Consider the following 17824-nt stretch of genomic DNA (forward strand, 5'->3'; position numbering starts at 1 on the left):
GGACATATTAACGACTATTTTGACACCCTGTATATTCGTTTTGACGAATAACTGTTGCTATGGACAAATTATGGACTTAAATGTGAAAAAACTTCGAAATTTTACCAAGAAAATGAAAATTTTCACTTTTTCGTATTGATGACGGACATATTAACGACTATTTTGACACCCTGTATATTCGTTTTGACGAATAACTGTTGCTATGGACAAATTATGGACTTAAATGTGAAAAAACTTCGAAATTTTACCAAGAAAATGAAAATTTTCACTTTTTCGTATTGATGACGGACATATTAACGACTATTTTGACACCCTGTATATTCGTTTTGACGAATAACTGTTGCTATGGACAAATTATGGACTTAAATGTGAAAAAACTTCGAAATTTTACCAAGAAAATGAAAATTTTCACTTTTTCGTATTGATGACGGACATATTAACGACTATTTTGACACCCTGTATATTCGTTTTGACGAATAACTGTTGCTATGGACAAATTATGGACTTAAATGTGAAAAAACTTCGAAATTTTACCAAGAAAATGAAAATTTTCACTTTTTCGTATTGATGACGGACATATTAACGACTATTTTGACACCCTGTATATTCGTTTTGACGAATAACTGTTGCTATGGACAAATTATGGACTTAAATGTGAAAAAACTTCGAAATTTTACCAAGAAAATGAAAATTTTCACTTTTTCGTATTGATGACGGACATATTAACGACTATTTTGACACCCTGTATATTCGTTTTGACGAATAACTGTTGCTATGGACAAATTATGGACTTAAATGTGAAAAAACTTCGAAATTTTACCAAGAAAATGAAAATTTTCACTTTTTCGTATTGATGACGGACATATTAACGACTATTTTGACACCCTGTATATTCGTTTTGACGAATAACTGTTGCTATGGACAAATTATGGACTTAAATGTGAAAAAACTTCGAAATTTCATCAAAAAAATGAAAATTTTCACTTTTTCGTATTAATGACGGACATATTAACGACTATTTTGACACCCTGTATATTCGTTTTGACGAATAATTGTTGCAATGGACAAATTATGGACTTAAATGTGAAAAAACTTCGAAATTTCACCTAAAAATGAGAAATTTCACATTTTCTTATTGAAGAACGATATATTAACGACTATTTTGACACCCTGTATATTTGTTTAGACGAATAATTGTTGTTGCGGTCGTAAATGTGAAAAAAACTTTAAAATTTTACCAAAAAAAATTTTTATCTGGCATCAAAGATGGCGTTACCATTAACGCGTCGTTTAACGATCATGTGATTGTACCGGATGACGACAACACGATACGAAAGCACAGGGTCGGCTTCAGGTTTTTTACTGTAAAATTTATTCAATTAATTTTTTTTTTTTAAATACGATTATAAATTTGTTATAAACAAAATAATCAACAACGAAATTTATTAAAAAAAAAAATAAATACACTAATAATTTAATTCTTGATTATTTTCCTCGTCGGTAATATAAATATTATACATTTGATCCTTCTTGGATATATTCGACGATCTACAGAGTTCTCTAGAACAACGAGAACACGAAGACACGTAAGAATTACTCGTATCGGGTTGTCCTCGAAAAATTTCGTCGATACTCAGCCGATTATCCAGACCGGTCGCCAACGTGTTTATAGAATCCAACCGCCTGTGCACCGTCCTCAAATCGTCCTCTTTATCGTGCAGCATCTTCGTCAACAAGCATTGCACTTTCTTCTGCGCCCCGACTTGTTTTTGGAAATCGTTCACCGTATCCAACAACTTCTGCGTGGCGAATTGCGCCGCTTCGACCGCTTTCTCCTTCTCCGCGCGCAGCTTCGCTCTCTCGCTCTCGCTCTTCCTTCTCAATTCGACGATTTCTCGTTGCAATCTTTCGATTTCCGACCCTCGCTCCGATCCCAATCGATTCTCTATCAAATTTTCCAGCTCGATCACCTCGACGCTCAACGCGGAATTTCGTATTTCGAGCTCCTCGCACTTTTTATTCAAAATCTCCTTCCGCGCGATCTCTTCTTCTAATTCCTTTCGGGCCCTCGACAGATCCTCGTTCACCGACGAAATTTCCTCTTCGGCGGCGCCGTTTTCTTCTCTGGCTCGGTTCAGTTCGCTTATTTTGTCTTTGATTTCGTTTTGTAGCGTCGTTATAGTTTCGGTTTGGTCCTCTATTATTTTTTCTTTTATCAATCGATTGTCTAGTTCTTCGTTCAGCGTTTTCCTTATTTCCCGGAGTTGGTCGATTAAAATGAGGTGCGACTCGTGTTTGCACGGTTCTTTCAGGCTTCTTTTCAATATTTCCACTTCTTCTTGCAGCTCCGAGCTTCGTTTTTTCAATATTTCAATTTCGCTTTCTACTAATTTGATTTTGTCGTTTTTTTCGCTAATCACGGACGTTTGCGATAACAGCAACCGTTCTTGTTGTTTATTTATTTCGGATAATTGCAGTAGGGTTATTTTGTTTTGTTTTACGACTGTGGTTAATTCGTTTACCAAATTTCGAAGTTGTTTCTTGTCTTTTTCGTGTTTTTCTTCGTTCTTTTTGAATTTGTCGATGTCTTCTTTGTGTTTTTCGTTCAACACCGTATATTTCTCCGTGTAATCCTCGTGGGTTTTCAATTGATTCTCCAATTCTTTGTACCTTCAATTTCAAAAACGTGAATCAATTTTTTTGAACTAAATTCTATTTAGTATTAAATCAAAACAAAATATTAGAAAAAATGTTGCCAAAACTGCCATATTCATGATTCATGATAATATTTGTCTATGCATTAATCAAATTAATTTCAAAGTCAAAAGTCACAAAATTCCATTTATACCCAATCCGACTCTGTTTTATATAATTTCGTTATGGTAGGCTTCGCCAAGGTTACTAGAATAATAGAAGGTTTCTGACATGCGCATGTTTATGTAAACTAGAACACCAGCTACGTCATTATGTTTACTTTTTTGTTGTGTTTATATTTTTATGTCAAACAGAACCTCACTACCATTATGTTCGAGTTATGAGGATGTGTTTTATCGCTTGCCGAATATATTTCTAAATAACGAATTTATTGTGATTTGTTGCCGTTTTCACAGCTGTGAAGAACCGGTGACGTCACTTGTCTATTGCGCATCTTGTTATTGTCATAAACCTTCTATTATTCTAGTAACCTTGGGCTTCGCTACCGAATTCAACCGGAATTAGTCGATTATTGTTCTCGTTTTAATCTGTACACTTTAACATTGGACGGTTACGTTGTTGCCAAGACTAGAAAATTTTCTTCTATATAAATAATTTTTATTAATACGTATTTACAATAACACACAAAAGTTATAAATTTGTGGTTATTTTTTGGGACAAATGTTCTGGTTTTACGTCTCTTTGACGTTTTGAAATGATGATCTAAGTACGTTTCCCAAAAATCAATCCAAATATTATAAAAATTTTGAATTGAATATACTCCATATTGAGTGTATTATTTTCGATTCTGGCAACACTGTACTGATGCGGTTGAAACGATTAGTTCGTCAATTGTGGTCACAAAATTGAAGCGACCAGGTCCGGACTTGGTAGAAACAGGTAAAATAAAATTGTAACATTTATTTTCTGGATTTTCGTGAGATTTTTACATATTTTGGCTATTTTTTGATAGATCGTTGTACAGGGCCGCACTATTATACTATTTATATAATAAATATTTTTGATTTTACGTTTCTTATGTTTTGAACTTATTTTTTTTTAATAATTTGAAGAGATTGATAAAAAACTGTTGTTTCGATTTAACTTGAGTCAAAATTTTTTGGTAAAGAAAAATTATCAAAAAAGACAAAACATAAGAGACGCAAAATCAAGAATATTTGGATGCAATAATATGTCAAAAGGTCTAAGAAATGAGAAATTGAAGAAATTTATATGTTTATAAATATAAATATAATATAATAGTGCGGCCCTGTACAATGGTCTCCCAAAAAATAACCACAAATTTACGACTTTTGGGTGTTATTGAATTTTATACAACTTTCAGTAATGAAGGCACTTTCTTAGATTGTTGAAAATCCCATATAACAAAATACTTTCGAAAAAAAAGTTTTACGTATCTCAAATAACTATTTTTAAATAATTTTTTTGGTTAAACTACTACAATTTACTTTGTAAATACGTATTAATAAAAATTATTTATATAGGAGAAAATTTTGTAGTCTTGGCAACAATGTAACTGTCCAATATTAGAGTGGGCGGACTGAATCGAGAATAATAATCGACTATTTCCGGTTGAATTCGGTAGCGAATTAGTAACGAAATCATATAAAAGATTTTTTTATATATTAAAGCTTCTAAATGTTCTTGATTTTCAGTCTCTTATGTTTTGAAATTATAATCTATGCACGTTTCCCATAAATCAATTCAAATTTTATAAACATTTTGAATTGAATTATTAATACATCATATTGATTATATTATTTTCTAAATTCGGGCAACACTGTTTTGATGCGGTTGAAAGCCGTGGTCACAAAATTGAAGCGACCAGGTCCGGACTTAGTAGAAACGATTAAAATAAAATTATGACTTACTTATTTTGTAGATTTTCGTGAGATTTTTGCATATTTTGGCTATTTTTTGATAGACCGTTGTACAGGGCCGCACTATTATACTATTTATATAATAAATGTTCTTGATTTTACGTCTTTTATGTTTTGAAATTAGTTTTTTTTTAAATAATTTTGAAGAGATTGATAAAAAATTGATGTTCCGATTTAACTTTAGACAAAGTTTTTTGGTAAAGAAAAATTATTGAAACAGACAAAACGTAAGATACGTAAAATTTTGTAGTCTTGGCAACAATGTAACCGTCCAATGTTAGAGTGGGCGGATTGAAATGAGAATAATAATCGACTATTTCCGGTTGAATTCGGTAACGAAGCAGTAACGAAATCATATAAATGATTTTTTTATATATTAAAGCTTCTAAATGTTCTTGATTTTCAGTCTCTTATGTTTTGAAATTATAATCTATGCACGTTTCCCATAAATCAATTCAAATTTTATAAACATTTTGAATTGAATTATTAATACATCATATTGTTTATATTATTTTCTAAATTCTGGCAACACTGTTTTGATGCGGTTGAAAGCCGTGGTCACAAAATTGAAGCGACCAGGTCCGGACTTAGTAAAAGCGAGTAAAATAAAATTATGACTTACCTATTTTGTAGATTTTCGTGAGATTTTTGCATATTTTGGCTATTTTTTGATAGACCGTTGTACAGGGCCGCACTATTATACTATTTATATAATAAATGTTCTTGATTTTACGTCTTTTATGTTTTGAAATTATTTTTTTTTTTAATAATTTTGAAGAGATTGATAAAAAATTGATGTTCCGATTTAACTTTAGTCAAAATTTTTTGGTAAAGAAAAATTATTAAAACAGACAAAACGTAAGATACGTAAAATCAAAAATATTTGGATCCATTAATATGACAAAAGGTCTAAGAAATGAGAATTTGAAGAAATTTATACATATATGAATATAAATATAATATAATAGTGCGGCCCTGTACAATGGTGCCCCAAAAAATAACCACAAATTTACGACTTTTGGGTGTTATTGAATTTCATACAACTTTCAGTAATAAAATCACTTTCTTAGATTGTTGAAAATCCCATACAACAAAATATTTTCGAAAAAAAAGTTTTACGTATCTTAAATAATTTGTTCGTTTAAATTACTACAATTTACCTTGTAAATACGTATTAATAAAAATTATTTATATAGGAGAAAATTTTGTAGTCTTGGCAACAATGTAACCGTCCAATGTTAGAGTGGGCGGACTGAATCGAGAATAATAATCGACTATTTCCGGTTGAATTCGGTAACGAAGCAGTAACGAAATCATATAAATGATTTTTTTATATATTGAAGCTTCTAAATGTTCTTGATTTTATGTCTTATGTTTTGAAATTATGATTTATGTACGTTTCCCATAAATCATTTCAAATTTTATAAACATTTTGAATTGAATTATTAATACATCATATTGTTTATATTATTTTCTAAATTCTGGCAACACTGTTTTGATGCGGTTGAAAGCCGTGGTCACAAAATTGAAGCGACCAGGTCCGGACTTAGTAGAAACGATTAAAATAAAATTATGACTTACTTATTTTGTAGATTTTCGTGAGATTTTTGCATATTTTTGTTAGCTTCTAATTGGACGTTTAATTCGTTAATCTTATCCATCAACTTATGTTCAACTGCTTCTTGTTCTTTTATCTTGTTGTTCAATTTAATTTTTTGTTTTTTAACTTTTTGTTCGTATTTCTGGCACAGTTTACATTCGTAATTGAGTATCTGCTGTTCAAGTTTCCTAACTTCGTCTTTATACTTTTCGTTATCGTTGACAGCGTTTTCTAATTGTTTTTCTAAAAGTTGCACGCACTGCGTGAAATTTCTACTATTTTCCGCGATAGTTTTGAGGTTATCGTCGTCGCCCGCATCTTTCCTTCTAAATTTCGCGTCTTTCCCTTTAACGCTCTCGATCAAATTCTCGTTGTTCTGTTTCAACTGCTCTATTTCCAATTCCTTCTCCTTCAAACACTTACAAAACTTCTCTTTGCTCTGCTTTATCAATCTGGAGGACTCCATCGCTTTGTCGTGTAGGGACACTACTTTATCTTCGTATTCGTTGAGTATTCGCTTCGCGTTTTCGGCGTCTTTCAAAGATCGCTCGCACTGTTGCCTTTTCGTGTCCAGTTCTTTTTTCAATTTCACGTTTTCAAGTTTCAATTCGTAGATTTCTCTCTCTATCCGACTGCTGGGGGCGCTCGCGTTGCTCCTAGTCACTTCCAAGGATATATTTGTTAATTGCGACTTCACTTTATTCAACTCTGTCTTCAATCCTGACAAAAGGACTCTTGTTTTGCTCACACGTTGTGCTACCTGTCGTGAAAATATACAATACAAACTTTTGACAGTATGAATGACGCGATTTAGTGTTTTTTGGTTAGTAATTTTGACAATTCTACTGATGGTTATGCAACCAATTCAACTCCGAAGTGTATAGATCATATACGGACCTGTTGTATGGGGTAGGGATTGAATCTCGATATCAATTGATGGGATTTAATGCATCGTTGTTTGTTCGTGACGCAATTAGATGAACAGGAACACGTTCTGTTCGGCGGATTATCAATTCTAGTTAAGTGCGTGGTCATTTGTACCGGAAAATTCGCATCTTTCGTGTAATGGATGCAAGGTTGAACCATCGATGTGGATTTCAAGGTCGTTCCTACTTTGATGTTCGAAAAAGTTACTGGAAATAATATTTTTTTGGTTGACGTTTTATTTTTTGGGATGTTAATTGAAGGTTTACCTGATTTCGCACTCTTTCCGGATCCAATTGAACTTTTGCTTTTGCTTTTTAAACGTTTTTTACTTTTTTTCGATATCGGGGATGTATTTTGATATTCGGGGCATCGATTCTGACAGGATTGTATCCAATTTTCGACCTTGTAGATACTCGTTGGTACAGAAGTTTTATTATCACCGCAAAAATTGCAATTTTTTGGTGTACCAGTATCGCGCATATTCACGTGAAGCTGCATTTTTTTTTTAAAATAATATACTTAAATTTTGAATTACGAATATATCCCGTATCAATTTTGACACTTTGACACGCTCATCTTGATTGATTGATTAATCAAAATAATTTCAAAGTCAAAAGTCACAAAATTCCATTTATACGGAATCCGGTTCTGTTTTATATGATTTCGTTACTGCTTCGTTACCGAATTCAACCGGAAATAGTCGATTATTATTCTTGTTTCAATCCGCCCACTCTAACATTGGACGGTTACATTGTTGCCAAGACTACAAAATTTTCTTCTATATAAATAATTTTTATTAATTCGTATTTACAAGGTAAATTGTAGTAGTTTAACCAAAAATATTATTTAAAAATAATTATTTGAGATACGTAAAACTTTTTTTTCGAAAATATTTTGTTGTATGGGATTTTCAACAATCTAAGAAAGTGCCTTTACTACTGAAAGTTGTATGAAATTCAATAACACCCAAAAGTCGTAAATTTGTGGCTATTTTTTGGGAAACCATTGTACAGGGCCGCACTATTATATTATATTTATATTTGTATAAATTTCTCATTTTTTGGACCTTTTGACATATTAATGTATCCAAATATTCTTGATTTTACGTCTCTTAAGTTTTGTCTTTTTTGATAATTTTTCTTTACCAAAAAATTTTGACTCAAGTTAAACCGAAACAACAGTTTTTTATCAATCTCTTCAAAATTATTTAAAAAAAAACTAATTTCAAAACATAAGAGACGTAAAATTAAAAACATTTATTATATAAATAGTATAATAGTGCCGCCCTGTACAAGGGTCTCTCAAAAAATAGCCAAAATATGCAAAAATCTCACGAAAATCCAGAAAATAAATAAGTTACAATTTTATTTTACCTGTTTCTACTAAGTCCGGACCTGGTCGCTTCAATTTTGTGACCACAATTGACGAACTAATCGTTTCAACCGCATCAGTACAGTGTTGCCAGAATGGAAAATAATACAATCAATATGAAGTATATTCTATTCAAAATTTTTATAATATTTGGATTGATTTTTGGGAAACGTACTTAGATCATCATTTCAAAACGTAAGAGACGTAAAACCAAGAACATTTGTCCCAAAAAATAACCACAAATTTATAACTTTTGAGTGTTATTGTAAATACGTATTAATAAAAATTATTTATATAGAAGAAAATTTTGTAGTCTTGGCAACAACGTAACCGTCCAATGTTAAAGTGTACAGATTAAAACGAGAACAATAATCGACTAATTCCGGTTGAATTCGGTAGCGAAGCCCAAGGTTACTAGAATAATAGAAGGTTTAAGACAATAACAAGATGCGTAATAGACAAGTGACGTCACCGGTTCTTCACAGCTATGAAAACGGCAACAAATCACAATAAATTCGTTATTTAGAAATATATTCGACAAGCGATAACACACATCCTCATAACTCGAACATAATGGTAGTGAGGTTCTGTTTGACATAAAAATATAAACACAACAAAAAAGTAAACATAATGACGTAGCTGGTGTTCTAGCAGCTGATCGTTTGTTTACATAAACATGCGCATGTCAGAAACCTCCTATTATTCTAGTAACCTTGGCGAAGCCTGCCATAACGAAATTATATAAAACAGAGTCGGATTGGGTATAAATGGAATTTTGTGACTTTTGACTTTGAAATTAATTTAATTAATCAATTAATTAAGACGAACGTGCCAAAGTGTCAAAAATATTAGTAATTCAAAATTTAAGTTTATTATTTAAAAAAAAAAATGCGGCTTCACGTGAATATGCGCGATACTGATAGATAAAAAAATTGTAATTTTTACGGTGATAATAAAATTTCTGTTCCAACGAGTATTTATAAGGTCGAAAATTGGATACAAACTTCAAATATAAATACTGACAATCTCAAAAACTGTGCAATTTCCAGAATTTGCCGTCTAACTTGATTTCCGCGAATTTCACGGCACTTTTTGGCTCGAAATGAACTGACACGGACAAAAGTCTAGTCTCACTTTCAGATTTCTCATCCTGCCACTATTTTCAAGTTTATAAATTTTTGTTAACGACCAAAGGACTTTCGTGAAAAAAATTTGGCAACACTTCCACCAAACGTATTATTTTATTCGCCAAGGAATCGTTTTAAGTTAGGTTAGGTGATAATTTGTTACCAAAATCGAAATTTACGTGTTTAAAATTTTCAAAAAGAATTAGATCAAATGAAAAACTACAAAAACCGACAACGCCGCATCGAAAATACAAACAATTCGATACAAAAAAGTGTGTAGAAAATATAGGGACGGACTCAGGAAGCTGGAGAATTGTTTTAAATTAATATTAAAGTAATAATCGATAAAAATTTTATTTTCACTGATTGAATTAAAAATTCGGCGGTTGCTTGGTTCTGGTACATTCAGAATATTGCAAAATTATTCCGCAACAAGACCAATGTCGTCGTCCTGGATGTCCTTCGTGACCGTGTCCGCATCCTTTGTAACTTTGAACCGAAAAAAAATTAAAATTTTCCAATGGAATTAACGCCGATGTTGAATAATTGTAACTTACCCCCCTGGCATTGTACCGGAGCAACCACAAACGGCATCTCTGTTGCCTCTGCTAGAACAGAATGTGCAGCAATGAAAAATGCCGATGTGCTGTTTTATAGTGCGCACAATCACCGGAAACGGACTTCCCTGAAATCACATTACAGAACAGAATCATTTTAAAGTAAATTTCATACGAAATAGCTTGTAATGAGTCTAAATAATTCGTTTTTCAAGTATTTTCTACTGGTACTGCTTCAAAAACGTGAATTTTCCCGTAATACCCCGCTGAAAATTGAATTATTTCTTTTTACGTAATTTTTCAAATTTCAAACGCCGGCCCTGCTCTTTACACAGACAACTGGCGCCCACGTTCCTAATCGGGGATGAAAAAATTATTTAAAATCGAAATCGACGTACCTTAACGGGTTTCTTATTGATATTAACGTTCAAAATTAATTTTCCGGGAACGTCTGGTGTAAACGAAATTATATAATTTCCGTTTTTTTTATCTTTGACATTTACCAGTAACGATTTCGAAACTCCCGCGTCTCTGTGACGTATATCCGCTATTACTTCATCTCCGCCCCTTTCTATAGGCAACCCGTCGTTGTCTCTCGTTTCCAGTAGTATCTCAACTTTTTTACCGACTCGTAAATTCTGTAGAACTGAAAATAACAACATTTTTTTTTTAAATTATGAAAACTGTCATTTCTAAATATCATTTTTGTTGTCTTTGTTGGGACAGGCACTTCTGGAATCGTCCTCGTATAGCGAAAACTGAAATGCAATGTTTATATTCGTTACAAACTTTCGACCTTCCACTGTATATTTTACGCCAGAATATTATGCTGTCATCTTCATTCCAGGCCCGAGTGTAGTAAATTTTACGTGAAATCTGTATTCCAGGCCGTGAAGTTTATAGAAAATGAGTTTTTATCTCATTACACGTCAGAAATATGTCAAAAATCTGTGTAATCTACATTCCAGGCCCACGGGTTTGTAGTTAAAGTGTGTAATTCCTATTACAGGCCTGAGATATGCGAATTAAATGCTGTCATCTTCATTCCAGGCCCGAGTGTAGTAAATTTTACGTGAAAACTGTATTCCAGGCCGTTGAGTTTATAGAAAATGGGTTTTTATCTCATTACACGTCCTAAATATGTCAAAAATCTGTGTAATCTACATTCCAGACCCACGGGTTTGTAGTTAAAGTGTGTAATTTCTATTACAGGCCTGAGATATGCGAATTACATGCTGTCATCTTCATTCCAGGCCCGAGTGTAGTAAATTTTACGTGAAAACTGTATTCCAGGCCGTTGAGTTTATAGAAAATGGGTTTTTATCTCATTACACGTCCTAAATATGTCAAAAATCTGTGTAATCTACATTCCAGACCCACGGGTTTGTAGTTAAAGTGTGTAATTTCTATTACAGGCCTGAGATATGCGAATTACATGCTGTCATCTTTATTCCAGGCCCGAGTGTAGTAAATATTACGTGAAAACTGTATTCCAGGCCGTTGAGTTTATAGAAAATGGGTTTTTATCTCATTACACGTCCTAAATATGTCAAAAATCTGTGTAATCTACATTCCAGACCCACGGGTTTGTAGTTAAAGTGTGTAATTTCTATTACAGGCCTGAGATATGCGAATTACATGTTGTCATCTTCATTCCAGGCCCGAGTGTAGTAAATTTTACGTGAAATCTGTATTCCAGGCCGGGATGTTTGTACATAATGGAGATTTTTCCATCCTATGCTTGAAATATACGAAAAATTCGATTAATAAGTTACATGGATTGGAACGTCGATTGTTTTCATCAACCTCCATGTACGTTTTTAGCATCACGATAAAAAAAAGTTGGTTTATCGTCTTCGATCTAGTAGAACCCACTTTATTCCAGATATCTTCTAGTTTTCTAACAAATCGTTCGTTTTTTTTTTGAGCTAGAAATGTTTTCGGGGATCGAACGCTCCAGATAATAAACTTAGTTAATAAAAAAACCGCAATTCGCAACTACTATACCATAAATCAACGTACCTGCCGTGTTGAGCACCGAATTGTCCGGAGAAACATTCTGTGTAGTCAAAACGCCGTAAATCGAAAAAAAATTATTGGGGCATTTGACCGTTTCCTCTTTCAAAAACTGCAACGACCCCGACAATTTCACTTCGGCAACAGCCTCGAAATCGCCGCACATCTCCGCCCTATTCAAAACCGGATGCACGAAACTCAATATTTCCGCATCCGTTCCATCGCTCAATAGATCCGACAAAAATCCAGACACGTCTCTAGCTCCGCGCAGTTTATCCCGCAGCGCGGCCCTTTCCCGATGTACGCATTCAAGTTTATCTCGTCTCACCTCGAAAAAAAGAAGAAAAAAACGTTTTTGAGGTTACGTACGTTCAAATAACCAAGAACTACAACTGACTTGCTTTATTTGTTCCAACAACTCGAGTTTGTGATCCTCCACGGACCGAACGTATTCTCCGATGAATTTCTCGACGTCATCTTGAACTTCGTTGCATCTAGTTTCGATTTGTTTGGACACCGAGTCTAATTTACCGGCGGCTAGAGCCGATTCTTCCACCAGATTCCTAGCGCGCTCGGATAATAAACGCAATTTAGCGAAATGGGTCTTTATAGCTCTAGAAACCGGCTCGCAAACGTGGTCGATGTGTTTATCTACAGCGCATCCTCCACATATAACCTTCAAATCAATTTTTAAAACGATAAATATTCGATTTTTTTAATTAATTATCGAACGTACCTCGTAGCACGAACTACAGAATACGTTCAGTTCGTTTTCGGGATGTGTTTGACACATCAGACGTTTTATAGTCGACATTTTCGATTTAGCGCCATCTATTAACAAAACTTCGTGATCTAATGACGATTTTTGTCTATGGTGGACGTCTTCGCAAATATCGCACAAATTCAATTTACACACCGTACATCTGAATAAAGCCTGAAATTACGGGTTTTATTTAACTCTCGGACCACCCTCGTATTATAAAAGAAAGAAAAATTAAAATATTTCACATCAATTTAAAAAAAAAAATGAAATTTCGTGTTTTTTACCAGCGATTTTTTCGCTCACGGTGTATATTCAACGACAAATTAATATATACCGGGTGTATAACTTACTGATTTATCCGAGGTGCAAATACTGCACAAGTTGTGGTTATCGTTTAAGCTCGTCACAGTTATTTTACGTAATAATAAATAATTTGGAAGCAGTTTCGAAACTCCTCCCTTGGGTATATCGACGTAAGTACCACATGAGGGGCAATAAAAACCTTTCGCGGTACTTGAATCGCTCGGTTTGTCGCTCAAATACCCGGAACCCGCCGAACTATTTTTACTTGAACCAGCCTCGTCGGTTTTTCGAAATTCTACAAATCGAAAAAAATCGTTTCAATAATTCATTTTAAATTATTTGTTTTTCTTATTCACTGTATATAACTTATTCTACTTTTACGTAACGTTATTGACTATTACTTAATAGACAACCGGCATCATAATACTACGCCTTAAATCAGCTCGGCAACAACGCAAATAGACACGTCTAAATATAGGATAATCGGATTACGACGTCACCGCCGCTATACTACTCCCCAAACAAATTGTGTGACGTTATTTAATTAGTTGTATAAGATACTAATGTATTTATATTTTTTTCAAAATTTATAAATACGAAGAAAATCACAAACTACCTGTATAACGTTTTTCTTCTATTTTTACGTAACGTTATTGATTACTACTTAGTAGGCAACCAACATTACATTACTACGTCTCAAATCAGGTTGGCAACAACTTAAAGAACCAGCTGTTGACGTCTAGATAGTGAATCATCGATTTTATTTTTATTAAAAACTTTTTTTATTGTTATGAATGTTATTTTACGGAAATTTTAATAAAAGTTTGAGTTTCATCGTATCAGTTTTTACACAATACCGAATAAAAATATTGATTAATAAATAAAATGTTTCTTTGTACGTTGAAATTATAATAAGATTTTACACAAAATGGCGTCCGAAGTAAATATTGAAACAATTATGAATATATACGAGGTGTTTACAAAAAATTAATGTTCTACGAGGACTTGTCGATTGTTTAATACCTACAGACTTACCTTCAGATTCCTCATCGTACCAAATATTCAAATCGGCTCGCTCTAATTGTTGTAAGCATTTTAAGCATACCGTATGGAGACATGGAAGTACTCTGGGATCCTCGAATCGTTTCTTACACATCGGACACCTAAAATTACCCTCTAAACAAGAATAATAACATTTAAACTAATAACTGTTACTGATATTTAGTATCTTCCGAGATATCCGGATTATTTTTCGTCTTCGTGACCGATATCATCGGTTTTTTGGAATTGGGAGGGGTTAATTGTATTATAGTTGGTTCGATGGACCGTCTTTTAGCCCCGTTTCGTTCCTGACTCGATCTCCGTCTAGCGAAACTGCCGAAAATATACGAGAAGTTGTCCAAATCCATCATGTCGGTCAAACACGAAACTGTGGTTTTTATCACTGAATGAAGAACATTTCGATCAGTTCTCGTATACACACGTTACTAATTTTATTGGGGGTTTTATTGTAACATTAATTTTCACCCCAAACGGTTCAAAATACTATTATTTTGTTCTAGAGATGACTTGTTAATACGTTCATTCGGGATTTAGTGGATTATTATAATTTAATTAGTTTTCTGTTTGTAACATGAGCGTCACACGAATTTTTTCACAATAAAATGTTTAGTTTTATTCTATTAGAGCAGTTTTGGACGGTTTAATTGAAATTTAGAAAATACTATATTAATACAGGGTGTTTGAGAGCTTCGATACGCGGCATCGCTCGAACTTGAACTTGACGAATTTTTTTTGACGTTATTAAAAATACTTGAGTCACAATTTTTTGTCAATATGTTCCTTATTAAGTGTCCTTTGCAATGGTTAATTGAAATTTGAAAAAATTTCAAGGTTTCGATATCAAAACGAACGATGCGCGGCATCGCTCGAACTTGAACTTGACGAATTTTTTTTGACGTTATTAAAAATACTTGAGTCACAATTTTTTGTCAATATGTTCCTTATTAAGTGTCCTTTGCAATGGTTAATTGAAATTTGAAAAAATTTCAAGGTTTCGATATCAAAACGAACGATGCGCGGCATCGCTCGAACGTGAACTTGACGAATTTTTTTTGACGTTATAAAAATTACTTGAGTCACAATTTTTTGTCAATATGTTCCTTATTAAGTGTCCTTTGCAATGGTTAATTGAAATTTGAAAAAATTTCAAGGTTTCGATATCAAAACGAACGATGCGCGGCATCGCTCGAACGTGAACTTGACGAATTTTTTTTGACGTTATTAAAAATACTTGAGTCACAATTTTTTGTCAATATGTTCCTTATTAAGTGTCCTTTGCAATGGTTAATTGAAATTTGAAAAAATTTCAAGGTTTCGATATCAAAACGAACGATGCGCGGCATCGCTCGAACTTGAACTTGACGAATTTTTTTTGACGTTATTAAAAATACTTGAGTCACAATTTTTTGTCAATATGTTCCTTATTAAGTGTCCTTTGCAATGGTTAATTGAAATTTGAAAAAATTTCAAGGTTTCGATATCAAAACGAACGATGCGCGGCATCGCTCGAACGTGAACTTGACGAATTTTTTTTGACGTTATAAAAATTACTTGAGTCACAATTTTTTGTCAATATGTTCCTTATTAAGTGTCCTTTGCAATGGTTAATTGAAATTTGAAAAAATTTCAAGGTTTCGATATCAAAACGAACGATGCGCGGCATCGCTCGAACGTGAACTTGACGAATTTTTTTTGACGTTATTAAAAATACTTGAGTCACAATTTTTTGTCAATATGTTCCTTATTAAGTGTCCTTTGCAATGGTTAATTGAAATTTGAAAAAATTTCAAGGTTTCGATATCAAAACGAACGATGCGCGGCATCGCTCGAACTTGAACTTGACGAATTTTTTTTGACGTTATTAAAAATACTTGAGTCACAATTTTTTGTCAATATGTTCCTTATTAAGTGTCCTTTGCAATGGTTAATTGAAATTTGAAAAAATTTCAAGGTTTCGATATCAAAACGAACGATGCGCGGCATCGCTCGAACGTGAACTTGACGAATTTTTTTTGACGTTATAAAAATTACTTGAGTCACAATTTTTTGTCAATATGTTCCTTATTAAGTGTCCTTTGCAATGGTTAATTGAAATTTGAAAAAATTTCAAGGTTTCGATATCAAAACGAACGATGCGCGGCATCGCTCGAACTTGAACTTGACGAATTTTTTTTGACGTTATTAAAAATACTTGAGTCACAATTTTTTGTCAATATGTTCCTTATTAAGTGTCCTTTGCAATGGTTAATTGAAATTTGAAAAAATTTCAAGGTTTCGATATCAAAACGAACGATGCGCGGCATCGCTCGAACGTGAACTTGACGAATTTTTTTTGACGTTATAAAAATTACTTGAGTCACAATTTTTTGTCAATATGTTCCTTATTAAGTGTCCTTTGCAATGGTTAATTGAAATTTGAAAAAATTTCAAGGTTTCGATATCAAAACGAACGATGCGCGGCATCGCTCGAACGTGAACTTGACGAATTTTTTTTGACGTTATAAAAATTACTTGAGTCACAATTTTTTGTCAATATGTTCCTTATTAAGTGTCCTTTGCAATGGTTAATTGAAATTTGAAAAAATTTCAAGGTTTCGATATCAAAACGAACGATGCGCGTCATCGCTCGAACGTGAACTTGACGAATTTTTTTTGACGTTATAAAAATTACTTGAGTCACAATTTTTTGTCAATATGTTCCTTATTAAGTGTCCTTTGCAATGGTTAATTGAAATTTGAAAAATTTTCAAGGTTTCGATATCAAAACGAACGATGCGCGGCATCGCTCGAACGTGAACTTGACGAATTTTTTTTGACGTTATTAAAAATACTTGAGTCACAATTTTTTGTCAATATGTTCCTTATTAAGTGTCCTTTGCAATGGTTAATTGAAATTTGAAAAATTTTCAAGGTTTCGATATCAAAACGAACGATGCGCGGCATCGCTCGAACGTGAACTTGACGAATTTTTTTTGACGTTATAAAAATTACTTGAGTCACAATTTTTTGTCAATATGTTCCTTATTAAGTGTCCTTTGCAATGGTTAATTGAAATTTGAAAAAATTTCAAGGTTTCGATATCAAAACGAACGATGCGCGGCATCGCTCGAACGTGAACTTGACGAATTTTTTTTGACGTTATTAAAAATACTTGAGTCACAATTTTTTGTCAATATGTTCCTTATTAAGTGTCCTTTGCAATGGTTAATTGAAATTTGAAAAATTTTCAAGGTTTCGATATCAAAACGAACGATGCGCGGCATCGCTCGAACGTGAACTTGACGAATTTTTTTTGACGTTATTAAAAATACTTGAGTCACAATTTTTTGTCAATATGTTCCTTATTAAGTGTCCTTTGCAATGGTTAATTGAAATTTGAAAAAATTTCAAGGTTTCGATATCAAAACGAACGATGCGCGGCATCGCTCGAACGTGAACTTGACGAATTTTTTTTGACGTTATAAAAATTACTTGAGTCACAATTTTTTGTCAATATGTTCCTT

General features: G+C 33.1%; 2 protein-coding genes across 2 annotated transcripts; both read right to left on the reverse strand.

The window, feature by feature from the left end:
- Nucleotides 1-1410: 1410 nt before the first annotated feature.
- On the reverse strand, nucleotides 1411-7770 carry LOC130891963 (leucine-rich repeat and coiled-coil domain-containing protein 1-like). The gene is made up of 4 exons (XM_057797099.1): nucleotides 7389-7770; nucleotides 7093-7328; nucleotides 6177-6955; nucleotides 1411-2670 (listed from the first exon to the last, which is right to left on the reverse strand). Exons 1-4 carry the CDS (start codon nucleotides 7618-7620, stop codon nucleotides 1467-1469), a joined length of 2451 nt encoding a protein of 816 aa, XP_057653082.1. The 5' UTR covers nucleotides 7621-7770; the 3' UTR covers nucleotides 1411-1466.
- A 2188-nt stretch (nucleotides 7771-9958) lies between these two features.
- On the reverse strand, nucleotides 9959-14836 carry LOC130891964 (tripartite motif-containing protein 45). Its single transcript, XM_057797100.1, has 9 exons — nucleotides 14475-14836; nucleotides 14295-14422; nucleotides 13307-13554; nucleotides 12930-13127; nucleotides 12591-12869; nucleotides 12200-12521; nucleotides 10576-10823; nucleotides 10178-10305; nucleotides 9959-10109 (listed from the first exon to the last, which is right to left on the reverse strand). The coding sequence occupies exons 1-9, from the start codon at nucleotides 14669-14671 to the stop codon at nucleotides 9992-9994; spliced, it is 1866 nt and encodes a 621-aa protein (XP_057653083.1). The 5' UTR covers nucleotides 14672-14836; the 3' UTR covers nucleotides 9959-9991.
- Between the last annotated feature and the right edge of the window lie 2988 nt (nucleotides 14837-17824).

Source organism: Diorhabda carinulata, chromosome 3 (genome assembly GCF_026250575.1).
Source record: "Diorhabda carinulata isolate Delta chromosome 3, icDioCari1.1, whole genome shotgun sequence".
Taxonomy (NCBI): Eukaryota; Metazoa; Arthropoda; class Insecta; order Coleoptera; family Chrysomelidae; genus Diorhabda; species Diorhabda carinulata.

Excerpts from the sequence above, each read along its gene's own strand:
- LOC130891964 (XM_057797100.1), bottom strand. The coding sequence starts at position 14,671 with ATGATGGATTTGGACAACTTCTCGTATATTTTCGGCAGTTTCGCTAGA. Across the intron at positions 12,870-12,929 it reads TCTGTAGTTCGTGCTACGAG|GTTATATGTGGAGGATGCGC; the intron begins GTACGTTCGATA and ends ATTGATTTGAAG. Across the intron at positions 10,110-10,177 it reads TCCGGTACAATGCCAGGGGG|TTACAAAGGATGCGGACACG; the intron begins GTAAGTTACAAT and ends TTCGGTTCAAAG.
- LOC130891963 (XM_057797099.1), bottom strand. The coding sequence starts at position 7,620 with ATGCAGCTTCACGTGAATATGCGCGATACTGGTACACCAAAAAATTGC. Across the intron at positions 6,956-7,092 it reads ATCCCTACCCCATACAACAG|GTAGCACAACGTGTGAGCAA; the intron begins GTCCGTATATGA and ends TTTTCACGACAG. Across the intron at positions 2,671-6,176 it reads CACGAAAATCTACAAAATAA|GTACAAAGAATTGGAGAATC; the intron begins GTAAGTCATAAT and ends TTGAAATTGAAG.